Source organism: Choloepus didactylus, chromosome 21 (genome assembly GCF_015220235.1).
Source record: "Choloepus didactylus isolate mChoDid1 chromosome 21, mChoDid1.pri, whole genome shotgun sequence".
NCBI lineage: Eukaryota > Metazoa > Chordata > Mammalia > Pilosa > Megalonychidae > Choloepus > Choloepus didactylus.
The window spans coordinates 47,864,479-47,880,603 of record NC_051327.1 but is presented as its reverse complement, the minus strand read 5'-3'; the positions used below and the strand labels follow the sequence as shown (position 1 = coordinate 47,880,603).

The following is a 16,125-nucleotide window of genomic DNA, read 5'->3' as shown; positions in this document are numbered from 1 at the left end:
TGGAGGCTGCTACTTCAGACATGGTGGTCAGAGGTTTCAATGGGTGGTATTTAAGCTAAAACCTGAGGCAGAGAAAAGCTTCGTTTGTTCAAGTAAGCAAGCACACATTTAGTTTTTAAGAAACTGCCATATTCTTTTCCAGAGTTGCTGTCCCATTTCACCTTCCCCTTAGCAATGTACGAAAAATCATTAATCTGCATTCTCACTAGCATTTGGTGTTATCACCATTTTTTATTTTAACTGTTTTGATACGTTTGTAGGGATATCTCACTGTGGTTTTAATTTGCATTTCCCTAATGGCTAATGATGTTGAACATCTTTTCTTGTGCTTATTTGCCATCTGTGATGTCAGTAAAATGTCTGTTAGTGTCCTTTGCCCATTTTCAAATTGGATTAACTGGCAGGTTTTAAGCAGGGATGAGACACACTGTGCTCTGTTTTACAAAGATCACTCCAGCTGCCGTGAGAAACATGAACTGAGGGGGCGAAGAGGGAGAACAGTTAGAGGAGGCCCTGTAGACGGTCAGGAGGAGATGGGGGGGACTGGGACTGGGTGTCGGCACCGGGATTGAGAAAATGGGGCACATTCTGGAAATACTGGAGTACACTGGAGGTAGAGCATACAGGCCTGGAGGAGGAAAGGAAAGACCAAGGATGACTTCCAGGTTCCTGCGGCGTCCCTTACTTAGGGAGGAGCAGGTTTGGGGGGAGGGGAATCAACACTTCTGGACTTAAATTTGAGTTGCCTGTCCCCGTTCAAGGTGGGCTGTCGGAGGGGGCCTGACGTAGGGCGGTGGCCGTGAGGCTGGATGTGACAGGCATTAGGGAGAGGGGGAGCGGTGGGGAAGTGGAAGTTTCTGATTTCTACGACTGGGTGGACAGCGACGCGGGGACTCGGAGGCGCCCAGAAAAAGGAAGCCGACCCAGCCCTGCCCCGAGGGACACACAGGCGGAGGCGCGGGGAGGGCCGGGCCACAAATCTCTGTAATGTGAGCCCGGCTCTGGCGGAAGGACCGGCCGGGGCCGACCAAAGGGCTGGCTCCCGGGACTCCGAGGAGAGAGCGAGCCTCCCTCTCCGCCGGCTGAGGCCCGCAGGCGTCCCGGAGGCGCTCCCAAGGTCAAGCGGAGGCACCAGGGAAGGCTTTTCCCAATGGAACTTCTCGGGGCTTGAAGGGCTGGCGTCCTTCACAAAGAGCCTTCCTAGGAAGGCGGAGATGTGGGCAGGGCCGCGTGTCGACTCGAGAATCTTCGGCCGAGACTCGGCATTCCCCCTCCACCTCCGGCCTCTGCCCGAGGCCGATCCGGAAACAGCCGAGCGGATCCGGAAACAGCCGAGAGGACCCGGAAGCCGGGAGCGCCGTCACCAGGAGTGCGGGAATCCGCCGTTTGCGCTGAGGCCATGGCGGCAGCTGCCTCGGTGGCCGCGGGTGAGGACGGCCGGCGGCGGCCGGGAGCAGGTACGTGAGAGCGCGTCCGTGCACGCGGGGGGCGGTGGAGCTGGAGGCGGGGCCGAGTCCGCCGCCGGCGGATGGGGGGTGGTGAGGGGAGATTGGAGAAAGGGGCGGGGCCACGCTGCCGGAAAAGGGGGAGGCGGGGCCTGGAGCCTCTGGAGGAGGGGGCGTGGCCTTACCATTCAAGAAGCAGGGCAGCTGGCAGGTGAGAGGTGGGGCCCACCGAGGGGGCGGGGCCGATAGAAGGGTGGGGCCAAACTAGGAGAAAAGAAGGGATTGGGTGAACTGAGGAACAGGAAGAGGCGGGGCTGTAGGCAACACAAGGCGGAGCCCGTGGAGAAGGGGCGGGGCCAGGTGAGTGGGGCGGGGCCAGGTGAAGAGGTAGGTACTGGGGAGGTAGCCCCAGTTTGCAGGAGGTGTGGATTGGTGGCCTGGGGTATAGGGAATCCGGGAAGTGATGAAAGAAGAAGCTGAGCCCTGTCCCCCACAGCGCTGGACATCCAGCTCCCGGAGGAGACAAAGGCTGAGGCCCCGTCTGGGGAGCTGGGCCGGCTGCAGGCAGAGCTGGCAGGTGCCCTGGCAGAAATGGAGACCATGAAGGCTGTGGCGGAGGTGAGCGAGAGCACCAAGGCAGAGGCCGTGGCTGCTGTACGGCGGCAGTGCCAAGAAGAGGTGGCCTCCTTGCAGACCATCCTAAAAGGTGAGATGGGACTTCCCCCGGACTCCCCCCATCAGCCCCATGGTGGGGAGCATGTGTTAAGAAAGTGTTCAGCACATTTTCCTGGGGGCACAGAGAAGCTGTGGGGTAGGTTGGCCGAGCTGTCCAGCACAGGGCAGTCCCTTTGGCCCAGAGGTTTGGGTGCCCTTTTCTACTTTGCGTAGAGACACTTCCTGCTTGTGCCAGCGACAGCTGTGTCGGTCACAGCTGAGTTTACCACCCAGCTTCAGCCTTTTCTTGTCTCTCATGGATGAGTGATCAACCCTGAAGATCTGCAGGAAACTTCTCAGTTCTCTGAACCAGATGCATTTTAGTCTGGCGCTCTGGTCTGCAGACAGCCCTGGGACCAGCTCCGTGGGTCTGAGCCTCTGATTTCCTTCCTTCCCCAAGCTCTCCTCCATCTGTTATCCCCTCTGCCCCCCAAACACTCAGCTCCTCTTTCTACTTCACATCCACTGTACTTGGGATGCACCAGCTCCCCTGACCCCAGACCCCCAGCTTCTTTTCCTGTTTCCTCCTCCTCCTTTAGTCAGAGGCCAGGATCTTGAAATGGCCTTCCTATCTGTCCCCACCCTTCTGCCTCTGCTGCCACTGTAGTGGGCCCTCATCACCTCACCCCCAGACTGTTGCCCCAGCCCTCCTACAGGTCTCCTTCTCTAGCCTGGCCTTGATGTTGGCTTCCAGAGTCAACTTTCCAAAATCTCCATCCCACCATGTCATTTCCCTTTCTCTAAACCCCTCCTGGCTCCAAACTTCTCGGACTATGTTTCCCATATTCCAGGCCTCCACATCCCACCTGGGATGCCTGGGTATCCACCTGTGTGCAGTGTGGGCCTATCCTTGTGTGCCTTACCTTGCTATTTTAAGATTGGTTCTTTGAGTAGATCCACTTTTTAACACTTGTATAAATTTATTTTAAAGGAAACTTTGTATCACCACTATATAAGATAAAGCAGGGTCACCCTAAATAACTATAATAGCTAACATTGATTGAGTGCGTACTATATACTGGCACTGTGCTAAACACTTCATGAGGATATCATCTTCATAACATACCATGAGGTAGGAACTACTGTTCATTTCCATTTTTACAGAGGAGGCTCTGAGGCCCAGAGAAGTTAGGTGACTTGCCCATGGTCACACAGCTAGAAAGCAGCAGAAGATTTGCACCCAGGCAGTCTGGCGGCAGAATCTTTACTCCTAATGTTAGTACATGTTAAGATAAATAAATAACTGTGCAAATAAAAAATGATCATGTTCTATCAAAATAAAAGTTCTCCCTGTTACACCCAGCATCACCTCCACCTCTCACCGACCTGCGGGATAAATTCGAAACTCCTTGGTGTGGCGTCAAGGCCTTATGAACCGTCTACTGCCACCCTCTCCACGCTTTCCAGCGTCTGTCCCTGTGTACCTCTCTCTGGCTCATCCACCATGCACACCGTAGCCCAGACACACCAGCCACCTTCCCACCCCTGAGCCTTTGCTCACAGTGGCCCCTTCTCTCCTTCCCCATCTGGCAGGATCATCTCCTCCTGGCCAGGCAAGCAGAGGGAGGGGCTACTTCCTAAGGGGCCCACCAGCTCAGGGAAGGTCCTCTCAAACAGCCCTTCTCAGGATGCATCCTCCCTGTTCCATGGCACCTTTCCCATTGCACTGTGGTCTCCTAGTGGCAAGGTTTGGGTTTGATTAATGTCTTGTTTCCAGAGCCCAGCTCAGATTCTGGTCCATAGTGAATATTTATTAATGTTGGTAAACATTGATTGTTATCAGTGCATATTCATAGGAACAGATGCCATATCATGATAATGTGGGTTGTACCAGGAAGAGGGCTGAACATCTATAGTAGGTCATCTCATGTAATCCTTTAGCAACCCTGGGAGGTTATCATTAGGATCCCCGTGTTGCAACTGAGGACACAGATGTCCAGATTCCCCAGGTCCCACGGCAACTGAGCAGCAGAGTCGGGGTTCAAACCGACTCTCTGTCTTACCCACCAGGGCAAATTGCCTCTCAGAGAGAGCCACTGCATCGAGAACCCCTATTCGCCCACCCGTGGGGCCAGCGCGTTGACCCTGCCTCTCCCCTGCCCTTCCTGCCCCGCCAGACTCCATCAGCAGCTACGAAGCCCAGATTGCCACTCTGAGGCAGGAGCGGCAGCAGCAGCAGCAGGACTGCGAGGAGAAGGAGCGGGAGCTGGGCCGGCTGAAGCAGCTGCTGTCCCGGGCTCACCCCTTGGACTCCTTGGAGAAGCAGATGGAAAAGGTTGGGGCGAGGATGGCCTCTGCAGCCCCCCACCCAGCCCCTGGGATTTGGAAAGATGTTGAGGCAGCCAAAGGGGCAGGGCACCCGGTGATGATTCTGGGTGCCGCGTGGAGCTGCCAAATATTGTTGAGTGCTTAGCTCTATACTGGGAAGGACCCTGGCTTGCCACTTACCAGTGGGACAACCTAGGGCAGGTCCCCCCAAATTATAGGAAGAGGTGAAGAGGGAAGAGAACTAACACATGGGGATACCTCTAAGTTCTTAGACTCATCGCCCCCATCTTTCACCCTGTGAGGTAGGTCCGTTAGGCCCATTTAACAGACGAATAAAGGGAGGACTAGGTAAGTTCAGGAATTCTCTGTGGGTGATGCAGCTAGAAAGGAGCAGCATTGGGATTTAAATCTAGGCTGTTTGGTTCTAAAGTTTTTGTTGTTAATCTCTGTGCTATATCGCCTCTTTTATCATCACCACCACCATCATCATCACCATCATCATCACTGTTCTTGTTCTTAACAATAATAGCAAACACATAATTCTCCCACTTTTCGTCTTCCAAAGTGAGTCCACAGCTTCATCCCTTTTGATCCTTGCAGCAGCCCTGTGAGGTAGCTGCTTATTAATGCCTCATTTTACGCTTGAGGACACTGAGGCTCGGGAAGATGGAGTCAGTTGCCTGGTTAGAAAGACAGGAGCCCAAGAAAGGAAGGCATCATGGCCCACAGCTTCCTGGCAGAGGCTGCGGCTCCAGAGTGTTTCCTGGAGCAGCCCCCCTGGGTGGTGAAGGAGAGGGCTCTGCTTCACCCGGGTCTGGGGTCAGCCAGCTGTCCTTCCACCGCAGAGTGAACATCTGCGGAGTGCGTATTCCAGGGCTTCCTGCAGGATCTCAGGTTTTGTTGGGGCCACGCCAGCTTACCCTGCCCTTGCAGCTGTTCACATAAGAGATTTGGAGGGTTAAACTGAGCTTGTTTGAGCTCAGGATTGAGAGTGATTCAAGAGGCAAAAGTGGCATGAACTGAGAAAGGCTGGAGGCAGGAAGGACTGGCAGATTCCACCCTTCAGCAGGGTGGGCGGCAGGGCTATTCTCACCAACCTGGCAGCAGCAGGAGGAGGGACAGCCCCGGTGACTTGCTGTTTTGCCCCAGGTAGCACACTGCCTCCTGGTCCAGGGTAGCAGCTCCAGGGCCCACGTTCCCAGCCAGCAAGGAGGAGGAGCAGGAAAGACAGACACCCCCGGTCCCTGTAAGACTTGCCCTGGAAGTGACACACGGCACATCTGCTTCCATCCCGTTAGCTCGAACTCAAGTCAGTTGACCACATCTAGCTGCAGGGGAGAACTGAGAGGTGTGGTTGGCATTCTAGAATTTAGGCTGTGGGCCCAACTAAACATGCCAGGTTCCATGACCAAAGAAGAAAGGGCAAATGGATGTTGGGAAAGAAGAGTGCGGTGAGCCCGCGGGCAACTGGGAGCTGGTCGTGACCTTTGCACCTTTACCGAGGGGGCTCTCAGAACCTCTTTTTTCTTATCTCTGAGATGGGGACAGCGCCTTCTTGGGTGGGTCAGAGGAGCCGGCACAGACCTAAAGGGCCCAGCACCCACCGTGCACCACCCACAGGCCCATGAGGACTCCGAGAAGCTGCGGGAGATCGTGCTGCCCATGGAGCAGGAAATCGAGGAGCTGAAGGCAAAGCTGCTGAGGGCGGAGGAGCTGATACAAGAGATCCAGGTGAGGGGGCGGCCGGGGGGCACTGAGGGAAGACGGGGCGCCGCAGCACCCCGGCCCCCCAGTCTCTTCCCTGCCCCCTCTCCCTAGAGACGTCCCCGGCACCCCCCTTCCCTGCATGGCTCCACGGAGTTGCTGCCCCTGTCCCGGGACCCGTCTCCCCCGCTGGAGCCTCTGGAGGAGCTGAGCGGAGACGCGGGTGCCGCGGCCGAGGCCTTCGCCCGCAACTGCGACGACAGCGCCTCCATCTCCTCCTTCGCCCTGGGCGGTGGGGCCGGTAACAGTGCCTCCCTGCCCCGGAGCCGCCAGGCCCTGAGCCCTGAGCAGGAAGAGACAGCCTCCCTGGTGTCCACGGGCACCCTGGTTCCCGAGGGGATCTACCTGCCCCCTCCCGGGTACCAGCTCGTCTCAGACACCCAGTGGGAACAGCTGCAGACGGAGGTGAGTGCACTGGGCAGAGGGGCCTGCGTGCGTGCATCTGTCCCCGTCCCTAAGTGTTGGCCAAGCACCCGCTGTGTCCGGGCCCTGAGCCAGAGCTGGGGTTCCACAGTGAGGAGCGAAACTCCCCACCCTCTTGGAGCTTCCTCCTCATGAAGGGAGTTGGGCATACACCTGCTGGAGAAGCATCACCCCATGGTGTCATGGTCACCCCATGACGAGGCTCAGATGAAAGCAGCAGGAGGTCGTGGGAGTGAGGTTGGCAGTGCAGGGAGATCCCTGGGCTAGGGATGGAGCTGGGACCCAAACGATGAGAGTGGCACTGTTTGAAGACCAGGGGCAGAGAGGGCTGCAAGCTCCAAGGCCCTGAGGATGGCTAGACTGTGGCATCTGTGTAACAGGAAGGCCACGAGCTGGGAGGACAGTGAGCGAGGGGGAGAGGAGAGAAGAGATCAGAAAGGAAGGCAGGACCCACGTGTGGCCGGGCCCCACAGGCTTGCTGTGTGTCTGCAGTTTGGCCAAGGGAAGCCTCCAGAGGGTTCCAGCCAGGGACAGGCCTGCTCTGCTTTAGGCTTTTAAAAGGTCACTCGGGCTGCTGTGTGGGAATGGACTAGGGATGGTGGGGGCAACAGGGGAAGCTGGGAAACCAGTTGGGAAGTGCTTGGCATAGGTTAGGGGAAGATAGTGCCTGGGGGCAAGGGGAACGGCAGAGATGGGGAGAGGTGGATGGATTTGGAGTGCACCAGGAAGAACGGGCAGTCCTTGCTGATGGGTTGGGCGTGGGGAGTGAAGGCAGAAGAGCCAGCAGTGCTTCCCAGGCCGGTGGCCTAAGGGACTGTAGGGGACGGCGCTGCCCAAAGGGGTAAGAGGTGTGGGGCGGGAGGCCCAGGGAAGGCGGAGACTGAGGTCAAGGCTCTGTGGCAGGGGCGGCAGCTGCAGAAGGATCTGGAAAGTGTCAGCCGTGAGCGGGACGAGCTGCAAGAAGGCCTGAGGCGGAGCAATGAGGACTGTGCCAAGCAGGTGGGTCCCCAGCCTCCTCTGCAGGCACCTCCTCCTGCTGCTCGCCTCCTCCTGGGGGTCCACCCTGACCTCACCCACCTCCTTCCCACAGGTGCAGGTGCTGCTGGCCCAGGTCCAGAACTCGGAGCAGCTGCTGCGGACCCTGCAGGGGACCGTGAGCCAGGCGCAGGAGCGGGTTCAGCTGCAAATGGTGAGGGCCAGGGGGAGCTGGGGTGGGAGGGAGCGGAGTCTACCGGGAATCACGGATGGGAGAGGGCAGCCACTGTGGGCTCAACCTGCTGTTGTTGCCCTGGAATGGGAAAAAGGGTTTCAAGGGCAGCTCAGGATGGTGACCAGAGCGGGTCTTGGGAAGTTCCAGAAGCTTCCACACTTACAGGCTGTGTGATCGTCAGCTAATCCCACAAACTCATAGCCTCAGCATTGCCATCTGCAAGTGTTAAAGAGCCCCAGTGTGCGGAGTGGTGAGGATTCATTGCAGGGATTGCGAAATCAAATGCTTACCAAGACCAGGCAGGCGATAGAGGTGATTGACGAGGGCCCAGCGTGAGGCAGGAGGGGTGGGATGGGTCTTATCCCAAGGGGGCTCTGCTCCCTGGCCTGCCGGCTGTGCCACACGGAAGGCAGGCCCAATGCCGTCAGATTTTCTGGGTTCTCAAGAGAAGCCAGAAATCTGGATATTTGTGTGATGTCTCTTGATTTTTAAGGTTGGCAACTAATTTAAAGCTTTAAAAAAAAAATCTATTTGCAACAAATCAAGCGCCAGATGTGGCCTGAGCTGTCAGAAAGCAACCTCTGAGTCAGTGGCATAGGGTGTAGAAAGTGCTTGGTACCGAAAACTCTTAGGAAAGGATGCTTCCTGCTTTCCCGCAGCTAAGGAAGGCATGGGCTTCCTGGGTGTCAGTGTCTGGGGGGGTTCAGGGTCTGACCTCACAGGGGATGGGAGACACCCTGCCCGCTTTGTCGCCATCTCCAGGCAGAGCTTGCTGCCTCCCACAAATGCCTGAGCCATGAGGTGAAGCGGCTGAATGAGGAAAACCAGGGACTCCGGGCAGAGCAGCCTCAGCCTTCAGTGTCCCGCAGCCTGGAGCAGGACAAGGGCGAGGAAGAGGCGCTGCCCAGCTCAGTGCCGGTAAGGGGGGCATGGGAGTCGAGAGCCTGGAGGACCACCCCGCCGGCCCTCCCTCTCCATGTCCAGCAGAGCACTGGCCTGGGACTGCGGGGCCGGCTCACAGCCCAGGGCTGCACCGCCACAGCCAACTCCCTCCTTTACACCACGGCTCGGCTTCCTCATCTGTAAAATGAGACCGTGCCCCCTTCCCAGCATTGGCATGAAAAGAAGACGAGTTAACAGGGTACTTGGTACAAAGGAAGCATAACTTGGTCCATCTGTCTGTTAGAGTTAAGTGACATCAGATCCACGTCGTAAAATCTTTGGTTCGTAACAAGTGGTTGTCATTGACCTGTACACAGCCTTCTTTTAATTTGCTTTATTCATAACACGTTTCACTCATAACTTAATTTATTAAAAATATAAAGAGCACTTGGGAGTCCTCCCCCAGCCTGAGACCTGGAACCTCCACCTCCTCCTGGGCACCCCCACGTTCCTTGGCGCTCTCTCCGTGGTCCTGAACGTGCTTGTCTATCACTCCCTTGCACTTTCTTGGAATGGTTTTATTACGCAGACGCGCAGGCCTCCACCGCAGAGTGCTGGCCTTCTGTTGTTTTCAAGCTTTATGAAAGCGTATCTTGCTGTAGGTCGGCTTCTGGAACTTTCACGCAGCACCTTGTCTGGGCAGCCTTGGCGGCCTCCTCCCCCTGCTCCCCTCCTCCCAGAGTTACATTTCCCTCCTCCCGGCCCCCTCCTCCCCTGCCCTGCCCTCCCCTCCCTCCCCTGCCGGCCGCCCCGCCCAGGTGACGTCATGCCTTCCAGGAGCTGCAGCAGCTGGTGCGCCGCACCTGGCAGGAGGCACGGGCTGGGCAGCAGGCGCGGGAGCACGAGGCCGAGCGACTGCGGATCGAGATCGTGACGCTGCGGGAGGCGCTGGAGGAGGAGACCGCGGCCAGGGCTAGCCTGGAGGGGCAGCTGAGGGTGCAGCGGGAGGAGACAGGTGAGGGAGGGGGATGGGCGTGGGTCACCTGGGGGCAGAAAGGGCGATCAGTGCAAGACCTTGCCTTGACCAGGCCCCACCTTGACTGTTGTCTTCCCTTTCTTTCCCCACAGAGGTGTTAGAGGGTGAGTATCCGCTGCAGCCCAGGACGGGAGGGCGGGAGGGGAGGGGAGAGGGTGTGCGTCTGACATTCCATCCTGTGCCTGACCTCCCAGCCTCCCTGTGTAGCCTGAGGACTGAGATGGAGCGGATCCAGCAGGAACCGAGCAAGGTGAGGGCCAGCCTAGGGTGACGGGGTAGGGGAGGCAGAGGGAAGAAGACCTCAAGCAGCCCCTCTTGCCCCTCACATTCCCCTCAGGCTGGGCAGCAAGAGGCACTGAAGCAGCTGCCAGCCTCGGACCCAGCAAAGGAAGCCAGAGTGGTGGTGTGGGGCTGGGGGACTGCTACACCCAGACATCCTCCTCGTCTGGCCCTGCACCCTCCCATCCAGCCGGCGGCTGAGCCGAAGCCCCAGCTCAGCATCCTGTCCCCGCAGGCACAGCTCACGGACCTCCTCTCAGAGCAGAGGGCAAAGGCGCTGCGGCTGCAGGCTGAGCTGGAGACCAGCGAGCAGGTGCAGAGGGATTTCGTACGTCTGTCCCAGGCCCTGCAGGTATGGCCCGTCCCTTCCCTGCCAGGCTGCCCTGACTCTAGGGGCTCGTCCCGGGTCTTCCCAGGACAGTGCCCCCAGTTCTCCTTCTGGGGCTGGTATGAACCTTCCCCCGAGCTGATGCTCTGAAACACACATCTTCCATGCCCATCTAGCCAGCCCCATGTGTTCTAAGCACAGGGCCTGGCGCGTGACCGTGCTGTGGCTTTGTTACAGGGGCTGCACCAGTGAGCAGCGCCTTGCTGATTTCCTCAGGCTGCAGTCTTAGGATCCGTTTCTCCTGGACCCTGATTTTCCTGGGGGCTGGGAGATGAGGTGGCCCCTGAGGACGTGCTGCCAGGCCCTTGCCCCTTGGTGGGCAGGCAGGTGGGGGAGAGGCCACCCAGCCCCACCCAGGGCCCTCTGCCCCCCTCGCCCATCCCTACAGGTGCGCCTGGAACGGATCCGCCAGGCAGAGACTCTGGAGCAGGTGCGCAGCATCATGGATGAGGCGCCTCTTAGAGACGTCAGGGACATCACAGACACCTGAGGGGCCGGGGCACCAGCTCATCCCTCTCCCAATCCCACCCAACCCGGGGAAGACTGCCTTCCTCCACTCCAGAACCACAAGGCCTGGGCTCTGGGGCCCTCAGGATGGGGTCTTCGCCCTCCCCAGGCCTGGGGCCGAGGTGGCACCACTGCCCTCTCCTTCCAGCACTTCTCCCAAGGGTGGCTGGGCCTTCTGCTCTCAGGGATGATACCTGGGTGAGGGTCCCAACCCCTCCCAGTAGCAAAAGTGCAGGCTCAGCCCTGTGCTCTCCAACTGACCATCAGGCTGCCTCCTGGGCCCTAGCCCTTCTGATGACTTAATCCCCGCCCCCCCAGCCAAACCAGCAGCCCATGTCCGCTACAGCCTGTCCCCCTCCCCGAGGCACAGCCCCAAGCCTCCGGGCAGTGTCAGCTTGTCCCTCTCACACTCGCCCACCCAGGGACAGGCAGCTGCTTACTGGACTGCATGACACTAAGACGCTTGTCCACGTGGGCCCGACCCAGGCCCCAGGATGTGCACAGAGGCGAGGCCGGACTTTTCTGTCATTTATTTTCAATAAATAAGCAGCTCAGATCAGTCATTCGCCTTGTCCCTGCAAGCCCCACGAGGTCAGGAAGTGGGGAGGTTTTACAAAGGTAAGAGGGAAGGGGAAGTGAAGGGGACGTTGTGTTTATAAACAGAAACATGTAGAGGGCAGTTGAGGGGCCGGGGATGGGGTTCTGTGCCACAGCTCGGGCTGAAGAAGACGCATCGCTCTATCAGGGTGGGGAAGAAGGTTACTTCCTTCTTTCATCTTCTGGATCTGGAAAGGGAAAGGGAAAGGATGAAGCAGGTGGCGGGGGTGGATAGGAGAAAAAAAGCCCGTTGAAGTTCCCCTCGCTTGCATACTCACCTGGAGGCTCCCCCATCCTCCCCCTGCTCACCTGCGTCCCCAGGCTCCCACCCCTCCCCACCCCCACAGCCCCCAAGAACAGACGCAGCGTCCAGCCAGCGCAGCAGCCAGTGGTGGCCAGAGGCCCCGGCCAGGGCAGGAGAAGCCCAGGGGGCAGCGCGGCGGTGGCAGTGGCCCCAGGTGGAGCCGCAAGCGCAGGTGACCTGGGGCGGGAAGGGCAGGTGGCGGACACAGCAGCTGAGGGCAAGGGCAAGGCGGGGCAGGGGGTGGGTGGGATACCTGTGACACGGATTCAAAGAGATGGAGGAGGGGGAAACGGGTTATCCTATGACCAGAGAGGACAGAGAGACAGCCGTTAGCCAGGAACGGGGGCGGAAAGGTGGGGAGACTGGCTTGGTGGGCCAGGGGTGTGGGGTCTGGGGGTGCTGTGGAGAATGTGTCGGCCTGGGGGGTAGATGCGGTAGGAAGGGAGGTGAGCAGGCCACAGGCCCACCTGGAAAAGAAGAGGGCCAGCATGGAGGGAAGGGGCTGGGCTCAGAGGCTCCAAGGAGGGAGCGCAGCTTACCCTCCAGATAGTTCCGAGCAACGAACTTGAGGCATTCGTCAAGCAAGATAACGGGAAATGAGATCTTGAGGACCATGAACCACTGGTTCCAGTCCAGGGCCCGGAGTTTGAAGATCATCTGGGGTGGGGCAAAGGCAGTGAGCAGGGAGGAGGAGGGGTCCCCTCCTTCCTGGTGCCACGGACTTCTGGGGGGGCTCACCGGCAGGGGGTCGACATAGAGGATGAGGAAATGGAGGGACATGGAGAGGCCGATGGAGCCCACCAGCCAGATGTTCACCCAGGGCGGCATCCGCAGCAGAGACTGGTTCTCAGACAGGCTGTGCGGGGCGGGGGTGGGAGAGGAAAGAAGTGAGGGGAGTGAGGAGGAGGAGGAGGCGCCGGTGGGTGGGGCAGGGCCCCGGGAGAGGGTGTCAGGCCCACCTGTTGAGAGCATTGCACATCTCAATGGTGACCAGCACGGACAAGGCCATGGTCATGGGCTCTGGGGCCTCGAAGACCTCACAGTCCACACCCTCAAAGTCTGGGTTGTCCTCGTTGCACTTCATGAAGTGGGTCTGCCAGGAAGGGCGGGAGATGAGGTCCCCGGCAGCCTCCAGGCCGGCCCACCCAGCACCCACCATGCTCGGTGCCCCCCTACCAGCTGGCTATAGGTGACCTGAGGCCCGTCCTCCGCATACAGGAACCACCAGGCAGCTGCACCCACCGTGGCTGCACCCACGTAGCCTGTGAGAGAGAGGGAATGGGAGCCGGGGGTGAGGGCTCAGAGATGGGGGGATGCCAGAGGCCTCACGTGGTGGAGGAAGAGGACCCATGGGGCAGCTGGTGTCCCAGAGAGGGGCTCAGTCCCAAGGGTTGGGGAGGATGGTGGGGTAGGGGTCAGGGCCCCCCTGCTCACCTCCAATCGCCATGTAGCGGAAGAAGAGCCAGCCGCTGATGAGGGGCTCCTTGGGGGTCCGGGGAGGCCGGTCCATGATGTCCAGGTCGGGGGGGTTGAAGCCCAGGGCTGTGGCCGGGAGCCCGTCGGTCACCAGGTTCACCCACAGCAGCTGCACAGGGATCAGGGCCTCGGGCAGCCCCAAGGCGGCCGTCAGGAAGATGCTGCCGGGAATGAGGCGCTCGGACCCTATCCTGCCTCCCGACCCTGCGGCCCTCGCCCACCCAGCCCTGGTCCTCCCCTCCCAGGCTCAGCTCACCAGACCACCTCGCCCACGTTGGAGGAGATGAGGTAGCGGATGAACTGCTTCATGTTGTTGTAGATGGCGCGGCCCTCCTCCACGGCCGCCACAATGGTGGAGAAGTTGTCATCGGCCAGCACCATCTCAGAGGCGGTCTTGGCCACAGCGGTGCCCGACCCCATGGCGATGCCGATCTCGGCCTTCTTCAGGGCCGGGGCATCGTTAACGCCGTCACCTGTCTGAGGGGAGACGGAGGCAGGGGCTCAGGGCCTGCGCCCCTCCACCGCCTGCCTGGACCCGACTCCCCAGAGGCTCCTCTCTCCAGGACACCATGCGTGCCCCAGGCCTGGACGGCCCCCCGGGGGCCCTCACCATGGCTGTGATCTCATCGAAGGACTGCAGATACTCCACAATCTTTGACTTATGGGAGGGCTCCACGCGGGCAAAGCAGCAGGCACGACGGCAGGCATCCCGCTGCTCGGCCAGGGGCAGGTCATCAAACTCCCGGCCCGTGTAGGCTCGGTCGGCCACCTCCTCATCCTCCTCAAAGATGCCGATTCGCCGGCAGATGGCGATGGCCGTGCCCTTGTTGTCCCCTGTGATCATGATGACCCGGATGCCGGCGTCACGGCACAGCTGGATGGAGCCCATGACCTCCTTGCGTGGCGGGTCCAACATCCCCACCACGCCCACAAATGTCAGGTCCACCTGGGGAGCCAGGGGAGGGACCATCAGTGTCACAGAGGGACGCGGGTCATGAGCCAGGAAGGAAGCAAGGGGGAAGAGGCAAGGGAGGCCAGCCCCTTGAGGATCTGGGGGAAGGTGTGGATGTGTTGGACACCCTCACCTGGACTGGTGTTGATGTTGTCACAAACATTGGGACTGGCGGTTTGATGTGCTGAGCCCTCGATCATGGGACTTGCCCTTATGAAGCTCATTACCACAAAGGGGAGTCTAAACTTGCATATAATTGTGCCTAAGAGACCCCCCTGAGTACCCCTTTGTTGCTCAGATGTGGCCCTCTCTCTCTCTAACTGAGCCATCTCGACAGGTGAACTCGCTGCCCTTCCCCCTACATGGGACCCGACTCCCAGGGGTGTAAATCTCCCTGGCAACGCAGAGTATGACTCCCAGGGATGAATGTGGACCCAGCATCGTGGGACTGAGAGTATCTTCTTGACCAAAAGGGGGATGCAAAATGAGACGAAATAGTTTCAGTGGCTGAGAGATTTCAAATGGAGTCGAGAGGTCACTCTGGTGGACATTCTTAAGCACTATATAGATAACACCTCTTAGGTTTTAATGTATTGGAATAGCTAGAAGTAAATACCTGAAACTACCAAACTCCAACCCAGCAGCCTGGACTCCTGAAGACAATTATATAATAATATAGATTACAAGGGGTGACAGTGTGATTGTGAAGACCTTGTGGATCACACCCCCTTTATCTAGTGTATGGATGAGTAGAAAAATGGGGATAAAAACTAAAGGACAAGTGGGGTGGGATGGGGGGATGATTTGGGTGTTCTTTTTTCACTTTTATTTTTTATTCTTGTTCTGGTTCTTTCTGATGTAAGGAAAATGTTCAGAGATAGATTGTGGTGATGAACGCATAACTATGTTATCATACTGTGGACAATGGATTGTATACCATGGATGATTGTATGGTGTGTGAATGTATTTCAATAAAACTGAATTTAATTAAAAAAAAAAAGAGAGAGAGAGAGGCCAGCCCCCCGGGGCAGCGCCTGAGCTCCGTCCAAGCCTCCGCCGGGGGCCTCGGGAGCTCAGGGGCAGTGATGCTTCTTGTTCATCTGGGCACTGCAGCCCCTGGTGGTGCCAGGCTCGCCGTGGGTGCCCAGACTTGTATCTTTCATTGAGAGGCCCGTGAGCTGGAAGCTAGGGCAGTGGCCACTGCTTTCAGCAGTGCCACCCAACCTACTTAGTCTACAACTTCAGGCCTGCTGGGCCACTGCCTCCCGTCTAGAAAATGAAGGGGGTGGACTTTGGTACTAGGCAGAGTGGCAGCCGCTGCAAGATAAGGTGCCTGTGCCAGAATGCACATCAGTGCACTAACTACCTCTTGCATCGAGAATATCTCGTTCTGGAAATCGCCAGCCAAAACCGACAGCATGCCTGGTGATTAAAACGCCCCGTCGTGCATCACCCCAAGGATCCCAAAAAGGGAGCCCCGGGTGGGCCAGAAGGTTCTTACCAGCTCTAATGCCCTGCGATTCTATGCCCATAAAGACGAAAGGTCAGCGTGACTGGGTGGTGGGGGGTGAGGCAGGCCACGGGAAATCTCACGCCTCACCAACGCTGGGACAACAGGAAGCTTCCGTCTGCTCACCTCGTACTCCACAAACTTGCCAGAGTCCTCCAGGATCATCTCCTCTCGCCTGGGGGGCGTGTCCCGGGTGGCCAGGGCCAGGCAGCGTAGGGTGTCCCGGCCAGTGCCCCACTCCTTGATCACGGACAGGATCTTGTCCTTCACTGGCCCGGTCATTGGCACCCGAGTGGTGCCAACTCGCACGTAGTTACAGCGGTCGATGACCCCCTCAGGGGCACCCTAGAACACGGGAACAGCATTTGGA

The 16,125-nt window shown here is 58.6% G+C and overlaps 2 protein-coding genes across 4 annotated transcripts in view; one reads left to right on the top strand and one right to left on the bottom strand.

Annotated features, from left to right (window-relative positions):
• The first annotated feature begins 1,022 nt into the window (after nucleotides 1–1,022).
• Nucleotides 1,023–11,475, top strand: RABEP2 (rabaptin, RAB GTPase binding effector protein 2). 2 transcript variants are annotated; one of them, XM_037813570.1, is made up of 13 exons: nucleotides 1,023–1,457; nucleotides 1,942–2,151; nucleotides 4,277–4,434; nucleotides 6,048–6,158; nucleotides 6,246–6,596; nucleotides 7,518–7,613; nucleotides 7,705–7,803; nucleotides 8,587–8,742; nucleotides 9,544–9,721; nucleotides 9,835–9,846; nucleotides 9,937–9,992; nucleotides 10,257–10,373; nucleotides 10,798–11,475. In XM_037813570.1, exons 1-13 carry the CDS (start codon nucleotides 1,400–1,402, stop codon nucleotides 10,897–10,899), a joined length of 1,704 nt encoding a protein of 567 aa, XP_037669498.1. In that variant the 5' UTR covers nucleotides 1,023–1,399; the 3' UTR covers nucleotides 10,900–11,475. The 2 variants fall into 2 exon arrangements, with proteins under 2 accessions (XP_037669498.1, XP_037669497.1); XM_037813569.1 differs by having other exon boundaries at nucleotides 10,257–11,475.
• ATP2A1 (ATPase sarcoplasmic/endoplasmic reticulum Ca2+ transporting 1) overlaps nucleotides 11,432–16,125 on the bottom strand; it is a 16,500-nt gene continuing 11,806 nt past the window's right edge. The window contains exons 11-20 of one of the 2 annotated variants that reach the window (XM_037813558.1): nucleotides 15,882–16,100; nucleotides 13,904–14,239; nucleotides 13,550–13,770; nucleotides 13,252–13,454; nucleotides 12,994–13,079; nucleotides 12,777–12,910; nucleotides 12,556–12,673; nucleotides 12,357–12,474; nucleotides 12,071–12,116; nucleotides 11,432–11,701 (exon numbers count right to left, since the gene is read on the bottom strand). In XM_037813558.1, coding sequence (XP_037669486.1) covers nucleotides 12,112–12,116; nucleotides 12,357–12,474; nucleotides 12,556–12,673; nucleotides 12,777–12,910; nucleotides 12,994–13,079; nucleotides 13,252–13,454; nucleotides 13,550–13,770; nucleotides 13,904–14,239; nucleotides 15,882–16,100 — 1,440 coding nt within the window. In that variant the 3' untranslated portion in view covers nucleotides 11,432–11,701; nucleotides 12,071–12,111. The remainder of the gene's footprint in view (nucleotides 11,702–12,070; nucleotides 12,117–12,356; nucleotides 12,475–12,555; nucleotides 12,674–12,776; nucleotides 12,911–12,993; nucleotides 13,080–13,251; nucleotides 13,455–13,549; nucleotides 13,771–13,903; nucleotides 14,240–15,881; nucleotides 16,101–16,125) is intronic. The other variant, XM_037813559.1, reaches the window with a different exon arrangement.